This window comes from Plasmopara halstedii, assembly GCF_900000015.1.
Source record: "Plasmopara halstedii genome assembly, contig: Scaffold_323, whole genome shotgun sequence".
Classification (NCBI taxonomy): domain Eukaryota; phylum Oomycota; class Peronosporomycetes; order Peronosporales; family Peronosporaceae; genus Plasmopara; species Plasmopara halstedii.
Window position 1 is genome coordinate 1984730 of NW_020187244.1, and position 22815 is coordinate 2007544.

General features: G+C 44.3%; 5 protein-coding genes across 5 annotated transcripts; 3 read left to right on the forward strand and 2 right to left on the reverse strand.

The window, feature by feature from the left end:
- Positions 1-2874: 2874 nt before the first annotated feature.
- Positions 2875-3119, forward strand: PHALS_08893 (uncharacterized protein; the record flags this gene model as incomplete). Its single annotated transcript, XM_024724322.1, has 2 exons — positions 2875-3015; positions 3108-3119. 2 exons carry the CDS (start codon positions 2875-2877, stop codon positions 3117-3119), a joined length of 153 nt encoding a protein of 50 aa, XP_024575211.1.
- A 5301-nt stretch (positions 3120-8420) lies between these two features.
- On the forward strand, positions 8421-9671 carry PHALS_15341 (uncharacterized protein). Its single transcript, XM_036407382.1, has one exon. It carries the CDS (start codon positions 8789-8791, stop codon positions 9020-9022), a length of 234 nt encoding a protein of 77 aa, XP_036263090.1. The 5' UTR covers positions 8421-8788; the 3' UTR covers positions 9023-9671.
- An 88-nt stretch (positions 9672-9759) lies between these two features.
- On the forward strand, positions 9760-10926 carry PHALS_08894 (uncharacterized protein; the record flags this gene model as incomplete). Its single annotated transcript, XM_024724324.1, has 1 exon — positions 9760-10926. The coding sequence occupies one exon, from the start codon at positions 9760-9762 to the stop codon at positions 10924-10926; it is 1167 nt and encodes a 388-aa protein (XP_024575213.1).
- A 582-nt stretch (positions 10927-11508) lies between these two features.
- On the reverse strand, positions 11509-12183 carry PHALS_08895 (uncharacterized protein; the record flags this gene model as incomplete). Its single annotated transcript, XM_024724326.1, has 3 exons — positions 11509-11728; positions 11791-11861; positions 12172-12183. The coding sequence occupies 3 exons, from the start codon at positions 12181-12183 to the stop codon at positions 11509-11511; spliced, it is 303 nt and encodes a 100-aa protein (XP_024575214.1).
- A 4252-nt stretch (positions 12184-16435) lies between these two features.
- PHALS_08896 (uncharacterized protein) lies at positions 16436-16707 on the reverse strand (the record flags this gene model as incomplete). The annotated part of the gene is made up of 2 exons (XM_024724327.1): positions 16436-16639; positions 16699-16707. 2 exons carry the CDS (start codon positions 16705-16707, stop codon positions 16436-16438), a joined length of 213 nt encoding a protein of 70 aa, XP_024575215.1.
- Positions 16708-22815: the final 6108 nt, after the last annotated feature.

The window sequence follows — 22815 nt, forward strand, 5'->3', positions numbered from 1 at the left end:
AATTGTAGCCTCTCAAATTGAAATAATCAGTAATAGGAATGTGAAGCGCAAATACAAGGATGCACCGGACTCCATCATGTTTAGGTTTGACTGTGGCTTCGTAGCCATCGCTCCTCCCGCACTTAAAGATGAACAGCATAGCTCAAATTTAATGGCGAATGGCCTGTCAAGACATGCGTGTAGTTATTCAAAGCAGATTCTGCGAGAGAGTGGAAATTCACTCTAATCTTTAAACGACATACTGTAACTACGCACTATATCATCCAGGACTCGATTCACATGACAGTCCATTTCAGAGTTTGTCGCTGTTGACGTGGACAATTTAATGCCTAATGAAACATCAAAACCTTAACGCAAATTGGGTGTCACAGTCAGGCACAATATGCTACCTCACCATGATGCTCAGCGGAACCCCGATGGCCACGGACCTTAACCATAAATGCACGAAGAGCATCGCGAGTCACCGGACGGGGATCGACCAAGTTGTCATTGTCAGCCGCCGACTCTTCTTGACGAAAACAGTGGCGTCCACTATCACGTGGAACGTCTTGTGTGTCGACGGCTTCAAAAGAGTCAAACCTGGTATCTTGCGCGGTGGCGGGGATACCCAGACTCCGAGGACTTGTGGTAGTTCGAGGTGTCTCTTCGGCAAGACTGCCCAGACGTTGTGGTCGATTACGTTCAAAGGGATCATGACGGTCCACGTGTTCTTGCGCCCCGCGCTTCTCGGTGGCAGCCCGGGAGGCCCAAATCCATGGGCTGAGCTCAATCTATGCTCCTGAGCAGTTATGGTCGCAGACTCACCTGTGTGAGAGACCACAGAGCTTGCGGGAGCGTGATAGATTGATCCATATGCTGCAGGGCGACAGTTTGAAGAAAGTCGGCGTTGCTTCTTGGTTTTCGCAAACTCAAACTAAAGATGGCGTTATACACAGACGTCCACCTCCTTGTAGCTTCGCTGTATGATGGACAGCGAGGAAAATTTTCGATGCCACTGCTCCCATAGCTAAATGAGATATTTGTCATCTGCAGCAGTTTCACCAGGGGCGAACACCACAAGAATCATCCGCATTGCGGGTAATGGAGTGCCCCCTCTTTGAGCGCGAAGTCAAGCGAGATTCAATTTCATTAAGAGCTCTTGAGGTACCCAGAAACGAGCTCGAAGAGCTTTTCATTGGTCAAGTTTGGCTTGTGTAGTGGCTGGGGCCCGACTGCGCAAACGCCCAACGATCGAAGGATTACGTCCTTCGCTTCAGTAGTGGGATCCGCCGAGCGGAGGCCGTATTCCACTCGAGGAAAAAGGACCGGCCGTGGATGCGCGCGCATAACTGCCCCGCGAACAGCCTCCAGTTGTTGCTCCTGTGCCTCGTCGATGCGATTGGTAATTATACCAGTTTTCCCGGAAGTCGACAGGTCGGAAATCGGATATGGTGTCCGCAAGGTTCGAGCAGGGCTCACTTCGCACCCCTGGTGCACCTCGCACTCCTCTTTTTCCCATCCTGGAAAAGGAGTATCTGACTCGTAGTCGACTTCCTTCGAAATCTCGACGAGGTAACCTGTCGCCCGTGGCGGGCGCGGTGCGTGGCTTTCGGTTGCCGAGGGCTTGGGTGTGCTTCCCTTTAAGCCACGGATGTTGTCAGTAGTTGCACTGCGTGCAGGAGACGAAGAAGGGCTATGCCTGCCGGCGCTCTCAGAACCGGCGAGACTGTTTTTTTTTCGTGTAATAGACACATGGCTCATTGAGTATAGAATGCGTTACCAAAGTCAGAGAAATATAACGGTGTCTTTGACGCGCGAGCCTCGTACGAGGCAGCACTTAACTGTGATTTGTGGGTATTCACGATTTTGATGGGGAGAGTGTAACGGGGTTTCACGTATCCTGGTATGAAGGATAGGGTCACACAAGATGGTGCGACAAAACAATGGTGTGTCTTCACCTTGTCAAGAAGCCACTACGTGGCGGGACTGGCGGTATTTATGTATTTTGATTAGATTTTACTATTTATCAGGAGAACCTATATATTAAGATATAGGCGGCTCTGCTGCAAATAAAAAAAAAGATATACAATTTATTTTTGATCGGATGAGTGTATTTGCATTGGGCAAAGAGTTTGGATATTCTTGGAGTAGTTGATTGCGATCTACTGCGCTTGTACTGGTTCTAGTATATATCGTAAGGTCGGTGACCTCAGCTTAGCTTTTTTAAGCAAGAGCTACGGCAGCCCCGCTGCAGGTTTGGTATATCTCTGAGCCCCTGAATACAACCACAATCGGTATACGGCCTTGATAGAAAGAGGTTTCTATACGATTCGACTTGCCAATATTACCTCGTATACACATTATAATGATATCACAGCTTATATCTTTTGTCATCAAGAGTCATGCTTTTGTCATCTGCCGAGTGAGCGACTTGATGGCTGAGAAACAGGATGTAGCAATAAAACATGCCGGTGTTCGAGAGTGGCAGCCACTCGGAAACATGTATTAACCCGACTAATATTATTAAAACTTTGCTGGCGTCCCATCCATGTAGTGTCTACGGTCAACGCGACAAAGTTGCGGCCCTGCTACATCAGAATGCGCGCAAAGTAGCAAAATGAGATTGAGCTACATACCATTTTTTTCAAAGGAAATGCAATCGCAATCAGTCTTCAACGCTGAATATTAAAACCGTTTCTCGATTCCCTTTAACCACCCAATCAATTGTGGAGAGCTAGATTAATAATAGAACAGCATATCCATCATCCGCTGTCCCTGCAGCAGAGCTTCCGATTAGCATTAAAATGCAAAACCGCTGAGCACGACTCTAGCAACGTAGTGAAATGGGGTAGCACTTAGTGATCACCCAAAAAGACATATCTTTGTATCTGAAACATGCGGAGTCGTTCAGCAATAGTCGATAAATCGCCGCAACCGAGAGAGATCACAATATCCAACCGCGGTTTGATTACCATTCGTCTCAGCACCACCACAGAAGAAGTGATGTCCATTTCTCACGGAAATTGGACTGTGTCGGTAAGTACATTCAGGCTGTTATTAGTGTCTCGTAAAGTGGAAATAATATTCTTTCTGGTAAACATATGGCATTGCAAAGACTCACTTTTCAGAATGTGCATTGATACCGATGCCGCTTAAGACCTGGCGCTATCCTACACGAAGCCAAGCAGTAAACGACGTTCTGTCAGAAAACCACTTCACCGAAGCTGGTTTGTATAGCCTTGAGACAGGTTAAATGGCGCGTTTTTTTACTCAGTGCATAAATTAGGTATAATAGTCATGGAGAGTTTAGTACCCAGACTAATTAAGGTTACGAAAATTTCCAGTCGCTGCTGATCTAATTGCAAGCAGAGCTCATATGAAAGGATTATTCTAGGCTTAGAAATCGATAGAGAAGCGGCCTTTCGTGTTAGCGTCGGCGAGAGCAGAGCACTGGCACGGATAAGCGTGTAAGAGCGCCGCCCCAGCGTATCAAACTACATTTAATTATTTTAAAGCATAGTTACGATGTTATAATTTAAGCACGACTCGGCACAATTTTTGTCTTGTTGACAAGCCGCTGAGGAAGTTGAGATTGCTACACTTATTAAAGAGGTGTTTGCCATCATAGAGGGCTCCACCGCCGAGGTGTCGCGGCAGAACCCGCCGTTAGAAAATAGAACGGAGTTGTTAAGGCTAGCAGTGATGAGCTCCTGCCCTCGATGGCAGGCTGGGTCGCATATTTTCAGGTGAGAGATGTTGTACAGCTCTCACCGAAGAACCCATCGTCATACTCACCAAAGTTTGATAAGAGCTTTGGCTACGAGGACCACGCGTTTACTGAGGCTTGCTTGGCGATTTTATGTATTCACAGCAGAAATTCTGATGCGCGTATTCTTCGAAGAGCAGCCACAGTAGACAGAAAAATGTGCAGTGAAACTTATAGCGTCGTGGTCACTCTATGAGTGTTCATATTTGCGCATCACATAAGGACGACAAATGAATTGTAGGCCATATTGTGGCTCTCATCGTTGTGGGCGATGGTGCAACGGTGTAAGAACTATAATACTGTGTACCTGTACTGTACAATTGTGTAGAAGGCCATACTGTTTGGATGCACATATGTGTAGTTGTGAATGCCTATTAGAATTAACTTTGGTATTTGTGAGAATGATTGGACTTTGTGAAGAAAAAGTATGCAGTGTGTGTGATTTGCTGCGCTCCCATGTATTTTTATTCGCTAGATATCCCAGCCATTTCACAAAGATATCGCGAATGTTCCCCTCCGCCACCACATTCTCGAGGTGGTAGTATCAATTATCTTGTCGACAAGTCGAGGGAGGGTGCTCGAAGAGGGCGTCGCCTCTACTTTGTCCTGTGGCTAGTTCTCAGTTCTTGACCGACTTCGAATTTCGTTTGACGAATATCTTCTCGCTGATGAACCAGTGGCAGATTGGCGTGATCAGTCAGGTGTCGTACACGGGACAGCCCGTGAAAGATAATCGACAAGTCGATTGCGGGGTTCGCAATTTCGCATGGTGTCATGAAAACTCACCTGGGTATGCAATCGATAATTGGATCCATCGATTGGAGCAGACTCTGCAGCTCTCCCTACTGCTGAGGCTGCTTCCGCCGATGATATGGGGCCACCTGTCAAGAGACTTTGCTCTGTTTCGAATCGGGCTTACCGATTATTCGCTTCATTTTGAGGACGATACTAAGGCGAAGACGCCAAGGGGGGTTCCACCTTCGACTCTCGTGCCGACGCTGCGGCTTTAAAGCCGTCATCGTATGCTCTGTGTTACATTCAGATTAATAATCGCATCATCGCGATGGTAGAGCCTGCGGAGCCTTACGTAGAACATGGGATGTGTCCTTAGCCAGCTTGACAGGTCGATATTGTGAGTATTCCCATGGCATTTTTCTACTCGGAATGGACGATGAAGCGAGGTGATAGCTTCGAGCTTCCCAAGGTTGAGACCGCCTGGTACTAAGTAAAACATATTCCCTAGACGATCTCGTCTATCTGCTTATTCCTTATGTAAATGTTATGCGTTGGTCATTGTGTCTCGCACACGTGTGTTCAAATTCAGACGCTTCATAAAGAATGCGACAAGAACATTCTCTTACTTACGCTTCACATTCACATCATTGAAAATATCAATTTTAGAAACAACGATTGCCGAGCTTCCCCCTCACGAACATCAGAGACACCACCCATCGCACAAAGCGGTAATTGTGACTCCCGCAAGCCATTTATAAAAATGGCGTGGATTTAGTAGATGGATCGGCCGAATTGCTCATAGCAACCTCAATCAATGAAAAACAAACTCCATTCTGCAAATCTCTTTACACAAAAGCTTCTCAACACATCACCTACCCCACGGTTGGCTCGTTCTCTTTGCCCATCGGTCTCCAGATAAACTGCTGAGGACATATCCAGGCGAGTGCTAAGAATACGAAACATTTTTCTCCAAAGGCTTCTCGCGAATCGTGAATTACGATCAGAGATGATGGCGTCTGGTAAGCCGTGATTGCGAAAACCGTGATCAATAGACAGTTAAGCCAAACTTCCGGCATCCATGGAATCGCTACACGGAGCGATGCAAACCATCTTGCTGAGTCTTTAATCAGAAACGAGCAGCTATGTCTTACGATCAGCTTTCTAAGGAATGCTGACGATAAACTCGAGACCGAATGACACTAAACAATCAGTAGAAACCGGAAAACGCTACAGTGGCACTTGTAAAGCCGTGCGCGCTTCACGCGCTGACAGACATCGCATGTCTTTACGTATCGTGCCACTCACTTGTACATGTTGGACCACCGAAATTTGGCACCGAGAGACTGGTTGGTCTTCTCACGGCAAAAGAGACCGGCCATCGACATATCATGCGCCTCGTACACTATCTTGTACCTCAAATCATCGTCGTGGGAAGCCACAATCCGTGGGTCATCGTCGTGGGAAATCACAATCCGTGGCTTATCGTCGTGTGTAACTTCATATCTAAGGAGATTATCCTTCCATTTGTAACGATGCAATCTTGATTTCATGCGGCCAATACGCTTATCATGGAATTTCATTCCTTCGATGACAGTGTCTGATGATCAGACCACACTAGCCATCCTCAACTTACGATCAACGTATCATATCGAGTACATCGTTTTCAATTAAACTGATATGATCTAGCTCATAATCAGAACAACGTGACAATGCGTGGTCAATATCTTATAGAGGTATAGAAATTTTTACCCTTTGCAAAAACGCATGTTACAGGAGGACCAAGTTTGGAGGAGCGCATCCAATTGGCGAAGGATAGTGCTGTACTTTGTTGATAGCTATCATAACGACAAACGAAGCTGTTAGCAGCAGGAAGTGGATGAGATGAGATTTCACCTCGACTTCCCACTTCGCCAACTGGTAACAGCTCTACATGAGTAAGTTGGAACGTTATCCTTATCCGGTATTCAGATTGAGTGCGGCACTCTTTAGCACTCGGCAACTTTCAGTACGTGAGGTGCATCCTACATGAAGGGTACGAGGTATCTCAATTACTGCTTCTTTAATTGTAAGAATACTATTTTGTAAGCACCGGTGATACTTCGGAGGGGAGATGGCCAATGTGGATTGAAAGCTCTTACGGTAAAATCTTGTGATGTATGCGGAAGTTTCGCTCACAAATAAAGCAAAATGAGCGCAATGGAGCTGTTCCATGAGTCCTTTGAGACTCTACCGGTCATAACACCGTCTGCCCGACATGAGGAGTGTATCTTAGATATTGATAGTTGACAAGAGGCCTAAAGAGGTTTGTGCTTAATTTGCTCCTCACATGAGAAAACGCGTCTTCTCACTAGTTCAGAGCTTTGCAAGTCCGTCTTGCCGAAGCACACAGCCAATTAGAGTATTGTTCGATGCAAAACTTTAAAGATGAAACGGGCGCCGATGTGAAGTCCCGTCACCCTGCTGCTGAACAATTCTTTCATTTCTATGTTCGTTGCCGTCAAAGCTCTACAAACTTCAGGGGACCCTGTCCTAGAAGAAAATGGTCGAGATTGCTCATGGTCGTAATTATCAACGACGCCAAGGTAAAATTGAAAAAGTTGTGCGCCAAACTTATTGTTATTTTTCAAAATGAATGGTCCCGTCCATTTCGCTAGATACTGATAACAGCGCCGGCGTATTAGTCGGATGATTAAATAGAAAGTTACACAGTGCCGAAAAAAGCCAACTCCCCAGCAGCTGCCTCGCGAGTGCTCTCCCAGTTATGGTGGCACGTTGACTCTTCCCGATAGTCGTGACGTGCGTCCAAAATTGAGAACATCAAATTTCTAATGCATGCTGTAGGCTAATCCATCACGCTGCGTGGCTTGAGGCCCCCTCAGTGGCTAAACACTGTCTCGCTGCTTAAAGGAAGAGGCTAGCTCAGCTACAGAAGATAAAAAAAACGCTAATCTATTCACAACAGAGTGCTTCACATCCAACTAGATCGTAAGAGCGGGATCACAAAATAGCTTAATTAAGCCCACATACAACACAAGCCTAGCTCACTTTTTCTGGGTGTGTTGTGTTTCACTCAACTCGTTATTAGCTACGACCGTGAACATACGATGTAACGTGGTCGCAACTTCGCCTAGTGAATTGGAGACAGGAAGTTTGAGCGCTTTTAAATTCTATATTCCTACTACGCATTTATGACTGATTCAGCTGCTTCTGGTATTTACTTGTCGTACTTGTTCATCTTAACTTTTTGCAACAACGTTAGACACCCGGCACGTGATGCTTAATCTCTTTGAGATGAAATCCGTGACTTTTCCACGACGTGTCGCCGGGCTGTTTAACAAAGTTGAAGTGTAACGATAGTCTCACCGCCACAAAGATCGAAACCACGTTCATGTGGTGTCAAAATAACCAAGGGGTAACTAATACATTTATAAAAACAAGGTTTAGCATATATAGATATGCATTGCGTTATCAAACGTAAACTTGATGAGTGGGAGCAAGTTGCTCCAGCACATGAGTCCGCGACTTATAGTCGGTTTTCAGATTCAATAGCTCTAGTACGAGAGAATGCGACACCCAGTCACCGACTGCCCAGTGGCTGTTCACAGAAGATGAGATCTCACAGCTGTACTTTTCCGTCCCACGAGAAATAAGCTCTGTGGACGTAGTCATTTTCGTGTTCAGCATATTTATACTCTGATGACCGCGATAATTTTTTCACTTTTTTCTAATTCATCTGAGACCGCGGCTCACAACCGCTTCTGTCTTCCGAGCTCTACTCGAGTGCAATAGGGTTGCCGCACCTGCACTGACGATATAAATATTTGCTCAACTTTCCTTACAATAAATGTTTGATACACGTGTAATGTGAATTTTGTAAAACTTTACTCACAAATATGTAAGAATCAAGTACACAAGATTACAGTACATTCCTCGTTTCTTACATTTTCATATATGACATGTTCGAACCCTGGAACATCATTTGGATTGTCAAACATCGGCATCTTTTCATGCTCTAACTCACCACCATCAGATTAAAGTGTATTGCTTTGCCCCGTGTTGATATCTTTATGTGTTCCGGTCATGTTATCGTTGGATATGCTTTAATTTGGGAAGCACTACTCTCCATGCTGATTCAAGTAACTTTTCGCAAAATTGTACGTGAATGCGTAGAATATCACGTCAATTAACCGCCTAAACCGCTGCAAGATGTTTGACGTCTTGAAGAACTCAAATTTGGAGGAATTGAGATCTTGGGAAGCTCTTTAAATCATGTAAGGAATAGCGAGCGAAGGTTTTTGGCGAAGAGTGATGGCAACTGTAAAGCGGAGGGATGAAAAGGTAATCGATAAGAAGAAATTTGTACATCTAATAGCAGAAATTCCTGTAACGTATTTTTTTATTTTAGTGGCTTCAATACTTTTAGCACGACGAGCAACGCTTAAGATGCGTCTAATTCTTATGACGTTAAATATGATTACGTACGGTGGGCAGTTTCTTCTTCAAACAGGACGGAAGAGACTCACAGAAAAAAGCTGCGCATGACCTCTTGAGAGATGATTAGGACAAATGGATCGCTAACTATCCACCTGAACAGAAGTCCATGACTTCAAGACCTTACCTCGTGACACGAAATTTTCAAGCAGGATCTGTCAGGACAATACATCAAATAGAGTCGGGTTTTGCAAACACGATCATGCCCATGACGTCTCGTGAACCGCGTAATAGTCATTAGTTTCATATTCGACAGTGCAACGATATGAAAGCGAAAGTTACAATGTCAACGTTGCCGCCACTCCTCATCGCTCCTGAACACTCATTTCGCTGTATGTTCCAATTGTGCGTTTCTGTGCATTGCGTCAATTTGATGCTCCCTTCACTGACTAATTAAGGCTTTAGGATGTTAGCAATACAACCGAAAGACTGTTGACACGAGCAGTGCTATGACCATCCAAACCGTCAGGCCGTCAGCTGCTCAATGCTTGAACTTACACGTTTAGCCAATCTCGAAAGATGAAGGTCCTACCTATCCTTGATTTAATCATACATATAGGCGACATCTTCAGCAGCTGGGTGTCGTAGGTCCGATCAGTTTTAGCTTGTGTGGTTGTCTTATCCACTTAATTTAACTACATCTTTGTGATGTTTTCAAAAAAAGCCAGATTTTTGGGTTTAGCGAAAAAGCACCGTTGGACATAATCAACCATTTAGCAATTTTCTTTGGTGACGGTCAGACGATTATAAAAGTAATAATGCGCTTCTACTCTTTCTCACCCCTCTTCATGGTTATATTTAGCAGTGATGTGATTGTCGGTGTGGAATCGAATCAATTTGATGATTCTGGATCATTCAGCACTCCTTTAGTTGCTGGATCTACCAAATTCGCTGCCAACGAGAGCGCAACACATCCATCTCTGAATCGCCATGGTGGATATAACGCAAACTTAAGTGCCGACAACGTCAATGAAGAAAGATTTTCGCTCAAATTTTGGAAATTTAAAGCGGAAAAGAAGTCAAGAGTCCTCCACGATTTGTATCAGACTTTGTTAAAGGGTGGAGATGTAGACAACAATCTTCGTAAGTATGTCGTGCAGATCAAGATATCAAGAAAGATGGAGACGATGGATGGAAAAAGTGGATTGAACGAGTTTTACGATGATGCTGTTGCAGTTCTGACCGAAATAATCCCAAGACAAAAGCTGTTTTCCAAACTCCAAAAATGGCAATCCATGCATGATGATTTGAGCCATGAAGCAGACGAGTTTATTGCGAGCATGCTTCGTAAACCCGCTGATAGCCGAAATGCGGTTTCGGAGCCGTGGCCACGTCCAGATTCTACGCCTCGAGGTCTTTACAAAGAGTTGAATATCAATCTTGGAAAATATGATCGCACTATATTTGTGGCGTGGCTCCAGTACTTTGGTTTGGAGTATCAACGCTTTCAAGATGCATCAAACAATGTTGCCGCGAAGAAGGTCCTCTATGATGTTTATGACCACCTTGCACAATCGATGGGAGGGACCGATACAAAGTTTTGGATAAATGAATTAGGTTCGAACCTGGCGTCGTTTAAAAAAGCGATGGAGGACCTCATGAAGCAGAAGAACGATCTCAGGAGTCTTGCAAAGAAAAATGTTAGCATCAAGGATGCTTTTACCATTTTGAAGGCGGAAAAAAACGAAGAGAATTTGCTTCGATGGCTCGAATACTGCCAACTCATCGCCACTCGGAAGAAAAAAAATATTGTAAGTACTGTGTCTGGTGAGGACCCAGAAATCGACAAGATTTATCTCGATGTTATCAAAACGATAGAAGACGCGAAGCTGCCTGGAGATAGGGAAGCAACTATCAACAGACTGTACGACACGCCAGGCCTGGGGGACCTTCCGAAGAACATGCAGAAGATATTCAGGGAACGGGAACAAATTGAAGAAGTGATTCCACGATAACTGAAGGTAAAGTTTGGTTAGGTTACAAAAGTTGATTTACATTCAACTGATGTGATTTGTCAGGCTAATTAACCAAAATGGTACAATTAGCACTTGAAATGCCGCTCGATGTCTTAAAGTAAGATTCCGCCTACAGCGTCCAGAAATTCGATGAAATGACTTTTGTCAATCAGTATATAGTGCAGATTAAATCACCTTTGTGCTACTGATAATCGTGTTTTCAAGGTAGCAACAGAAGCACCGTAATCATCGATTGCTGAGAAGAAAGATATCATGAACAATCTTAACGGTCAATCAGAGAATGTAGATGTGCGTGTCGTGTAGATATCGTTAGATTAGAACGTCGAATCGAGTAGCATCCTACAAAACGCATGAAGTCTTACAAACGCCGATACACCTCCTGCTATCGTAATTGTGTCCCGTCATTTTTTGAAGCTTCGACTGCATGACTTACGTCATCTACGTCGATTTTTGAGCCCTCTTCTCGTGTTCTAGTTCCAATTATTGCGTCACTTTCCGTCTCAAATTTCATTTCGCAAATCTCATCTGTTCATTGGCAGCAAGGTTAATAGCACCGTGCTCCTATCCTAAAAATTCGATACCTTGCCCATTCGATTCATTCAGTTTCTGCATGTCCTTTGAATCATTGATAGTGGGGTAAAATATGATACGAGTGTAGACTAGCAGTTTAAAATGTACAAGTGCTAGAAATGTTGATTTCTTTAAAGTCTTCATGCCAATCATAGAGCTTGTATTTCCATGTTCAAAACGATCGTTCTTTTGACTTGGTGTATGTTCTCCACTATTGTGTACACACGAACACCTTACACTTGTGCGAACATTCATCTTGTACGTGTCACTTACATTTTTGTGTAACTATCACGTAAAGTAATGAAAATTGGTTGTTCTTGAGTTGCTTCGTTCCAAGAGCTTTGCTACAACTGGGTCACCGTTGGCATATAATTGACAACGAATAAGTCTCGGGCCAAATTTTTTATGATGAATTGGTCGCGGATGTGGACGCATCTGGTCCTGGCTTTATCCTGCGTTACCTGCAAGCCAAATAGTACCCTGATTATCTTTTCAAATCATAGCAGCCCAACTTGTTTGTAACCGAGGTCCTTCAGCATTGTGCGTATTCACAGCAAATCTCATGGACAAAGGCTTAGCGCCATATACACCGCCTTCGTCGAACTGAGCGCAACCATACACTGATCTTTGATTGAAAATCACTGGTGCACATACGATCGTCACCATCGTTTCGGACACTGAGTGACTGTCATCAATGTTGCCCTCGATCCAAGTCTGTGTATGCTGTGATCTGCACTCTGCCGGCGCTGCCGTCGTAGGTGACCCTTAGTCCCTAGTTGTCTAGAGGTAACGAGAGCACGAATCGCGGAGTTTCAAAGCTGCTGACCTGAATTTTTCAAACCGAGACAGCTGCATTAGCACTACGCGAAATTAGGACGTGTACATATCGCAAGATACAGCAAACACCATATTATCGTCTGTACGGCTTTGACTGCATCTCTTTCTTGTCGTCATTTCTTGTTGGTGCCTCCTGGATGAATTTAAACCCGATTTGAATGAATTAGGTATAACCTTGCGATCATCTTAGTCGGATGCGTTCACGTCGTCGATGTATCGATCGCCTGATCATAAGCGTGCTGTCGTTGTCGTTGTGATCGATCCTCATTCCAAAAACAAATTTAACCATTACATCTTGTAAATGGTCCTGAGTATCGCTTCTATTTCCTTGTTCTCTCTGATCGTCTCAGCAGCCATGATCATGTCGGCGACGTGTCGGTATATGTATGTAATCATAGTTACCGTTCTTTACCTTGACGTAGAAGCAATGATCCATCCGCTGCTTTAAGCTGTTTGCACAAGAGCACAGCATGGATGATCTTGCCCCATGAACATGCAACCTGCTTCTAACGATAGATCGCCTTGCTCAGCTTGCAAATCATACCGTCAATATACCGTGCAGCTCCATGAACATTGGCTCCATAATATTGCTGTTTAAGAATGCTGTGTTTATATCAATTATATTATATATGACCTCATTACAGGGTTTGTATAGACAGGTTTGAGCTTAGAGTGCTGCGGACCTTGCGCATATAAGTTTTTACTTAGACAGTCTACGTTCGCAAGCGTATCTATATTCATGGGTAGGACTGAGAGTCTCGTTCCTTTGCTCCGTTGTTTTAGGAATAGTTTAAACTCAGAATTGTTTAGACTGATAGTAAACAGTAATGTTTCATCATATTACATGATTTAAGTAGTTTTTATCACTCAACACGCACTGCATACCTTTTCTTCACAAAGTCCAATCATCCTCACAACTATAATTTTTTATAGGCATACGCAACTACACATATGTAATAGTCTTCTGCACAATTGTAAAAAAGTGGTCAGTACAGGTACAAAATATTATAGTTCTTACAACGTTGCACCATCTCCCACAACGATGTGAGCCACAATATGTCCTAGTTTTCATTTGTCTTTCTAGGGTGATGCGATTAAATGAACGCTCATAGAGTGACTACGACGTTGAAAGAGACATTTTTCTCTCTATCCTCAAAGCATACGTGCATCAGGATGTCTGCTGTGAATACATCATATGGCCTAGCAAGCATCAGAGAATGCGTAGTCCTCGCAACCGAAGCTCTTGTAGCATTTTCTTAATACACCGATGGGTTCTTCGGTGAGAGCGGTACACAACTTCCCTCACCTGAAAATATGCGACCAAGCCTGCCAACGAGGACAGGAGCTCATCCTTCTCTACTAGTCTTAACAACTTCGTATTATTTTATTACGGCGGGTAACTCCGCGGTGGAGCCCTCTGTGATGGCAAACACCTCTTTAAAAAGTTGTAGCAATCTCAAATTGCAGTGGCTATTCTACAAGCGCAAGAGTTGTGCAAAGTCGTGCTTAAATTATATTTCAAAATTATTTAATGTAGTTTGATGCGCTGGGGTGGCGCTCTTATACGCCCATTCGTGCCGGTATTCTGCTCTTACCAACGTTAAGACCAAAGGCCGCTTTGCGACCGTTTCCCAAGCCATCTATTCATAGGAATTCTGTTTGCAATTAGAGCATCAGCGACTTAAATTCTCGTAAATTTAATAAAGTCTGGGTATATAACTCTCCATGAGTATTTTAAGGCACTGGGTAAAGAAAAAACGCCATTTAGCCTGTCTCAAGGCTATGCAATCAACCTCGGTGATGTGGTTTTGCGATAGAACTTTTTTATTGCTTGGCTTCGTGTAGTATAAAGTGAGACGGAGACATCAAGATGAAAGCCCAAATTTATTGTTAAAAGTTACGCTAGCCTCGTCATACGGCTGTTATCGCTAACGGCAAGTGTCAAACTGGCGAAAAGGTTGGTCCCCACTCACTAGTTGAAAGTTTGCTGCGACGGGCAAACCTTGCGGACACCATGTCCGATTCCCGACCTCTTGACATCCGGGGGGTCATTATTGATCACCTCGGCGAGGAACAGGAGCTACAAAAGTGCTACGCGCTATGCGCGCACATCCACGGTCGGTCATAGACCCTCGAGTGGAATACGGCTTCCGCTCGGCGGATCTTGCTACTGAAGCGGAGGGCGCAATCCTTCAATCGTTGGGCGTTTGCATAGTCGGACCCCGGCCACTACACAAGCCGATCTTGACCGACGAAAGCTCTTCGAGCTCGCTTCTTGGTACCTCAAAGATCCCTATGGAATCGCACCGCGTTCGGCTTTGCGCTCAAAAAGAAGGCACTTCTATACCCGCAATGCAGATGATTCTTTTGGTGCTCGCCCCTGGTGATGCTGCTGCGGACGATGCAATAGGAGCAGCGGCACCGAAAATGTTCCTTGCTGAATAACTTACAGGTAACCACAAGGAGGTGGTCGTAGGAGCAGTGGCACCGAAGAAGTTCCTTGTTTAATAACTTACAGGAAGCCACAAGGAGGTGGTCGTGCGTGTAAAACGCATCATCGGTTCGAGTTTGCAAAACTGAATGACCAACTCCGACTTCCTTTGTACTGTCGCCCTGAAACGTATGGATTAATCCAACACGCTCCCGCGGTCTCTCACACGGGTAAGTCTGCGACCACAGCAGCTCAGAGCCATAGATCGAGCTCAACTCATAGCCCTTCAGCTTCCCGGTCTACCTAAACATAATCGTCCACGACGTCTGGACAGTCTTGCCAAAGTCGGGTCAGCAGCTAAGACTACAAGGAACTTCGGGATAAGTCACGACGGCAGCGCTAGTGGAGTGCAAATCACAGTGTACTGTAGTTCCTCGGTCACGAACAAGTGGAAGCTGCAGTGGTCTGGGAGAATAATTGGGGTGCCGTTATACCTGCAATCAACGCTCGATAAAAGCCAGGACCAAACACGTCAACATCCCCCCCACTAATTAGAGAGAATGTGGGCTGGGATATCACCATTGCCAAGCACATGTCAACGGTGGACCAGCTTGCAGACATGCTTTCCTTGGCAGTGAACGAAGCAATTCAGGTACCTGTTAAAAACAAGTAAATGGTGCCGGACCCAAGCACACACATGATAAGAGGTGAGTGGTAGTGTTGGGAATGCACCACTGCATACATGTTGGACAGGCGGATGACGTTACATGAGTGCGGCTACGTTTCTATTTGGAATTTACGGTCAAATAACATTAAGGTTTTGTAGAGATAATCTCTGATAGGCTACTTTAACTCAAGATCAAGTAAGGTAAACATAGGATATAACCTAAGTGGTCTAGAAAATGGCCGATGTTTTGCGAACGAAAACACAAAATATGCTTATCATTCACGTCACATTTGGCGTTCTATACGCGCAACTCAACAACCTGCGTACGTCGAGGTCGCAGCAGCAAATATTTTGAAGTCACTTCAGCTCGTTATATATGGTAATCCTTTTGAATATAATAGCTTTATTTGTAAAATGCGTACGCTTGTAATTAGGCTTTGCAAAGTCTGTCATCGATTATTTAAACGTCTTTAATCAAAATTCTTACTTGTTTATACATGCGTCGGAGTGCTGAAGTATCTATTGATAGCATAAGAAAGTATCATGCAGAAAGTCTTGATTGTCTTTGCTTTCTCGATGTCCCCACACTTTACTCGAGTACAGAAACCATGCATCCCTAGATTAAAATCTGTTTTGAATTTGGTATGAACATTGCAAAACAAGGACTCTGGATATGACCAAGGGGTTCATTTAAATGTGACTGTATGCGGAACTACGCAGAATGTTCTCGAATATTTGATCTGCTGCGTCTTTAGTGCGCCTGGAGTGGATTAGCATTATCAGCTTATAGTGAGCTTCATAAACTTTGCAATAGCTCGATCATCTCGCTTGCCAAAGGCATCCATATAGATTTCCACCTATCGTAGGGCAGCGATATGCTTGATGTACGCGCGAATACCCAACACTCCTCGTTCACTCATGAAGCCGGCTATTTTTAATTTAGTCGTGGCGATGTGTTTGATTTCTTTGTGAATTGCAGCAACTCAAGCATTTTCTTCGTCGCTGACGTTGTCGACACATGTGATTGTATTCACCAAAGACATTTCATGATGGACGGGTCGTGCTCTATCGACAGCAACTTCCGTAGATCTAGCAACTCGGTCAGTGTCAAACGAACCAGGCTTTTGATTCAATTCGCTTCTTCGCTGAAAGCAAAGTGAGCGCAGGGAAGAGAACGTCAAGACATGCTTGCGATCAAATAAGAATCGTCAACTGATTGTGTTCTTTTTTGCTGGACTTTTATTACATTTTTCATTCTGTTTTTACACTGGAGCTCACTTGATATTTTAACATCACACATGTAGAGAAGCCCTCAAAGTAGTTTTTTTCGAATACTCGAATTAAGTCAACCGTCTATATAAAAATTCAATACGACTTCTTGTAATTTTGTATCCTGTTGAATGCGAGTCGGCACGTTTGACACATGAAATACAATGGACACAACCCCAGCTACGTGATCACGGTTACCTCCAAAAGATCCCCAAAAAGACATTGACGCGTAAGGTACGTTCCCAGGCGTTTTGTCAGCTGCCAATATGTTCTAGCTCGTACCAAGTCTCTAAGTTAGTGGTTCTCTTTTACGTTTAGCTTATTGACACACTAGATAAAGATAGGAATAGCTTTAAAAGGTGACAAAGATAGCGCATTTTTGGACAACAGTAATGTAATCACTATCGCAGAGAGGAAGCTGAGACGATGGCAAAATCAAAGTGAATCCATTAGAATTTGTCTTTACTTGCTACTCTGTGCTCCATTTAAACCTACTGAATGCAACCTGATTTATCTAGACCGATGAGCGACTATGTAATCAAAATTCGTAACGATGACAGCAACTATGACCGTTACGTTTCCGTAACCCTTCTGACTTCATCCACACGTATTCAGCGGGATGATTCTAACACTCGTACTCACCTAATATTGAGTTTGTTTTATCGCTGACTAGTCTTAGTACCCGTTGCCCCGCGCAGAAACTTGAATATCTTGGTTCCAAGAGCCTACATCTGCATATCTGCACGTCGATTCTTCATATCGATGTCGTCGATCTTTGGTTATTTATGCTGGAGCTCTCGCGAATGAAGTGGTGCATGATATCCGCATGCTTCGTATAAGTGTGGTAGCCTGTGTTGCTCGCCAAAGTTATCGCCCCTATATTTTCTTTCTTATTGGTTTGCCTCACATTTGTTTGTGATTCATGCCCTTGAGCATTGCGCGCGTTTAAAGTACTTCTTGTGTGCATGATCTGAGAGTCCTTTACTTGGCGTCTGCGGTGGTCAGCGCGACGGTGGTCTTGTACTTGGACGTCAACACAACCGGATCATTACCTATATTGATCAAAGAATTGACCCAGAGCGCCTGTCATTAGTAGTGCATCTAAAAAGCTTCGACCACCACTTTCTCACTTTCACCTTAGCTGATGATCCTGTGATGACGAGCTGACTTGAATAACGTATATTCAACAAATTACGGCGTTTCAGTGCTATGACCCGGAATTCTCAAAAGAACGAGACTGTTGCGCGACGACGTATGCAATGTCTGGGTGAGTCCCCGTTCTAATATACAACAGACAGCCATATATAGAGCGGTCTAGCTCGAGCGCATCTCCGGCTGCCCAACTTCTGTACTTGGTGATTATGATGTCGCCACTCAGAGACCGGTCGCCTGCGGATTGTCGCTGTCCTCGGCGCTCTACTACGTCGTAGATATTGCTTGTCTGTTTGGTTACCGTGGTTGCCGCTGTCGATCTCCATGTGAAGATGTTTTTGTCATTCCAAGATCCTTCATTCTTCAAGCTCTTTTTAGCGTCCCCTTGATATCTAGTATATTGCTACTCATATTGGCTGCATTAGTCATATCATAGACATCCAGGGATTTGAACACAAAATCCAACGTTGACGCATTGATCCGCTATGAGATCGTTCTTTTTCAAGACATGGTCGGTCATCTTGCTCCGCGCACTTGCAGCTTGCTTGAGTTCATATATGGCCTTGTCCAGCTGCCACACAAAGCCTCGAGCTCATTTTTAGCGGAATCACCATGTAAACACGATCCGACAGTACAGGCGGTGTCAACGTCCAGCTGTTCCATTTCGAGATCAGATACCGCACATACAGTTCATGTTCGCGACCGAGGAGTATGTCTCGAAAAAATCCACACCGTACTTCTGCTTGAAGCCTTTTGTCACCAATCGTGCCTTGTAACAAACCACACTGCCATTCTGGACACCTTTATTATAACAGTTCCAGCGGCATCAAATCTTAAGACCAAAACATTTGCATAGAACGAGTTCTTGTGTCATGTTCTGCTATTGTGCAGCGTCCATCGCATCGCGGCACTGTTTTGCTTCGTCACTAACCATTGCTTAAGCGTTTGTGGCAGTCAAGTCTGATTTTCACCAATACTTACAGCGTAAGCCAGAACAGCTTCAACTATGAAGACGTCCTTGCCTATCCCTGCACACTTTGGGGATGGTGGGCCGTCACTCCCTTCCAACTTTTTCTGTCATCTGATCCATTATTCAGCATTAACATCGGTTCGCGCAAACGCCCTGGGTTCGGAAATTGAGATTGGAACCAATTGGTTCCTCTGCAGCGTTCCAGCACAAGCTCGGTATACCAATCGTTTTTATAATACATCTTGTGCTGGAGCTCTGGACTCTGTCAGCTCGAGGCGCACGGAGAGCGGTAATTGGAGGGAGCACATCGACCATACGATTTCTAATGTCGAGCCACATCTCCTCCATCTAAACATCGGATGGAGGAGAAGGGACTCGAAATTATCTTGCTGGCGTTTTGTCAGCGCTGGTACTGCGCTTTAATCGTCGTTTCTAGTCACATGTATCACAGCTTCTTCTTTTGAAAAGTGTGATTCGTAAATGCCGCCCGACCTCACGATCGTGTAACTTCACTGACCGTGTTAGTTGTTATCTAGATCGTATACATGATATTCCTTGGTGTCTTCAGGATACCCAAGAAGCTTGTAGATGAAGCTCTAAGCTTCGAGCTTTGTCCTTATCATATGATCAACGTGTGCATACCCGTAAATCCCAAATACCCGAAGGTGATCCATCCGATGATGTACCTTAAATCCAGTTCACTCAGGGTGGCGTTCTGATGCGCTTTGTAAGGTTCAAGTACACTGCAGTGCTGGACGCTAGTGCCGACCAACAGATCGGCGCCAACTTGTAGTGTTGCATTCTCCGTGCCTTTTCCAGAATCGTGCGGCTCATTTACTCTGCCGCTTCATTCTGTGGGGGGCCTTATGATATCCAACGGTGCGATGCAGTTCCGCTGGCATAAGTCCGTAACTATCTTGTTTACGAATTACTTTCTGACGTCCGAGTGCAAGCATGTTATGCGGACTTCCCATTAAATTTTGAGCAGTGCATTGAGGATATAGATCATTGCAAGAACTCACTCTTTCTACGCCTGAAAGTACACCGCCACATAGCGTGAGAAATTCCGCAAATGCTAAAATATACTTGCCTCCATTTCGAAAGCTATTTCATGGATATCATCACTTCTGTATGCACTAGCTTAATACGCGTGGCGTCTTTAATACAAAGCGTCCTGGGAATTCTTTAATCGTCTGCTTGTCCTTCATGCTGCCACTAGACAACGACTTCATGGCAGTTTTCAGTGCAAGCATACCGTTTGTGAGATGCAAATTCGTCATTGTAGCATCCTCGCTTGGTTGTCTCATGCGAGCGTGCCATAGCTTCTACTGGCTATCAGCTTCCGATCATTGCACCGATCTTGCTAACGGGTCTGTGTGTAACTTTACCGTTCCTTGTCCCAGTTGCCAGAGCACAGCCCTCGTCCCAAATGACACACTAAGCACTTTGAAATTCCACACATAGCTCAAGTTTGGCAGGCATTTAACCCTAAAGAAAACGTCTGTCAAGACCGATGATTAGCAGCGCAATTATCATGGATATATGTCTTTCGTCTAAGTTAACAAGCTTCACTGTTCCAGTCCCTTCAACACTAAGTTCACTGTATACTGCGTACGTTACCTTGATGCTGGCTTTTGGATACTTACAGTCGACCAAGTCACTCTAGTAGGACGTCATGAACGCCGCCGCGCTGCTGTCAATTAGACAACCGATTGATCGCTCCTCACCCAAAGCAAATACTTCGTCGCCACCTCTGGAACAGTTTCGAAAACGAACTTTAGCCAGTCTGGTCCGTTTCATGAGATCCATATAGTCACACTTAAAGCACGTTTCGTTACATTGCCGTGATTCGCGGCGCGTAGCTCGTGCGACCTCCCTCTCTCCCGTCATTCTCCGTTGTTATTCAGCAGCGCGAAACGCTTTTCCAGTGGTGTTCCTTCTCTTGCAACTTCTTTAAAAACTTCACCAGCTTTTCATCGACTTCAATAGGCAGAATGTTTTGGCAATTTCCACAAAACAGCTCATACTCCGACGGCAGGCTGCTCAGAATTATCACCAGCTGTCTCGACTTATCCGCTGGCTCTCCCATTGTTTGGAGTCCCACGTAAAAAGCATCTAATGTTCCGCCATGCGAGTGCCACTCTTCATCTTAAACGCATGAGGTGATGTGTCATCGCAACACGGCTGTGTAGAGAGAAGCGATTGTTGAAACCACGCCTCCAAGGCGCGAGTAAAAGACCGAATTTTGTTCTGGTGTAAAATTTCACGCCCAGGGCAATGATGCCCAATGCCTTGGCGTTCTTCTCAAGCCATGTCTCCATCATCTTGCTATTATCCTTGCAGCCATGACGAGCCCCTGCAGCCTAGTCTTGCGAAAAGGTAAACTCCAAGGGGGACTTCGGTGCATTCGGTAGTCATGGCGGTGAAGATATCGTGAAGTGAGGCTTGGTAACGGTTGTTAATCCTATGAGAAGATAGCAAAAACAGAATGGTATATAAGGTCCTTAGCTCGCTACTCTGTAAGCCTACTGACTGTGACTTGACTATTTTAGACCAATGAACGATTACCATTACGTCTGTAATCAAAATATATAATCATGAGGGTAATTCCGTAATTTTTGTGATGTCATCCACACGCATTCAACGGTGTAATCTCAAAAGTGATTATCGTTGCTGGCTTTGAGTATATGGACAATGTTGAAATTTGCCATATTCAAGGTCCATTTGCGTTCGGATTTTCAGGAGGTCAAGAGCTGGTTAATTTGACTCAGATTTGAAACATCACGTTAAAAAATGTCGTCACGACTTTTTTTCTTTAAATATTTGGAAGGCAGTTCAATATTGGGGACACCTAAAGAATTCAAATTGCATGATATGGAAGAAAATCTCGCTTAAGATTTTGTCTCAAATTCTGCTGATTGGCAGTGAAAATAAGATCAAGTAGGTAGTAAAATTTGTGATTTGAAAGTTTATGCTCCAGATTTGTGCCATCTTACAATCACATAAGGTCACTTCGTTTTTCGGCTATCAAGCCGTGAAGAAGCTGTAAAGCGGTTATGATGCTTGGTTTGATTGCAGTGAGAAAGATGGGAGCTCGTTAATGCAATGCATTATATTGAACAGTATTGCTGACTAATGTGGAAAAGTCCAGAGAGCAGTTTATGTGCTCAGCGGGGAGTTTCCTAATGCACTCGATCGGAGGCTGATGTAAGATTACAGTGTAAAAACTCAATGTCGTTGCAAAGACTTGAGTTTATCTCTTGCTTGGATATAAGTTACAATGCGTTGCAGTGAAGAAAAGATTGTAACCAAGCGTTTTCTTAATATTCTGCCGTCTATTCTGTTTTTATTGTCAGAAAAAATACCTGATCAATACAACGTGCATCTGTTATCTCTGGCATGTCCACATTTCGTTTCTATTGACATTGGTGCAACTATTTAACCAAATTTAAACTCAAAACTTGACTCGTCTATCGATTCCATGCCAAGTCGTAGACTGGAATTGCAACTTTAAAAATCTGCTGGAAGAAGACGAATACGCTCGTTCAGCATTTATTCAGCCTTATTGCCAACAAATATGCATCAAAGGGACATCTTAAGAACATCGAGATTGGGGCAAATGTACTCAAACGCATGATAAAATTCACAACGGAGAATAAAGAAGCGAGTGTTTAGGAAGAACAATATAGTGGCGGCATCGTTTAAATTGTATTTTTTGCTTTAGGGTCGTTACACGATCAAACTGTGAAGCTAATGACTACTAGCAGTTCACGAGACGACACGGGCATGATCGTAGTTTGCAACACCATCCAGAATTTCTTTTCCAATTCAATTTATCAAGACTTAGTGTTCTAAGAGATCAAGATGTCACACGGCATTTAGACTGATGGTGTCACGTAGCGCAGGCGAGGAAACGTTGGCGGAGGAAGGCGAAGTTGTTGGCGCAAGGTGAGCGCTGGCGGAGGCTGTTGG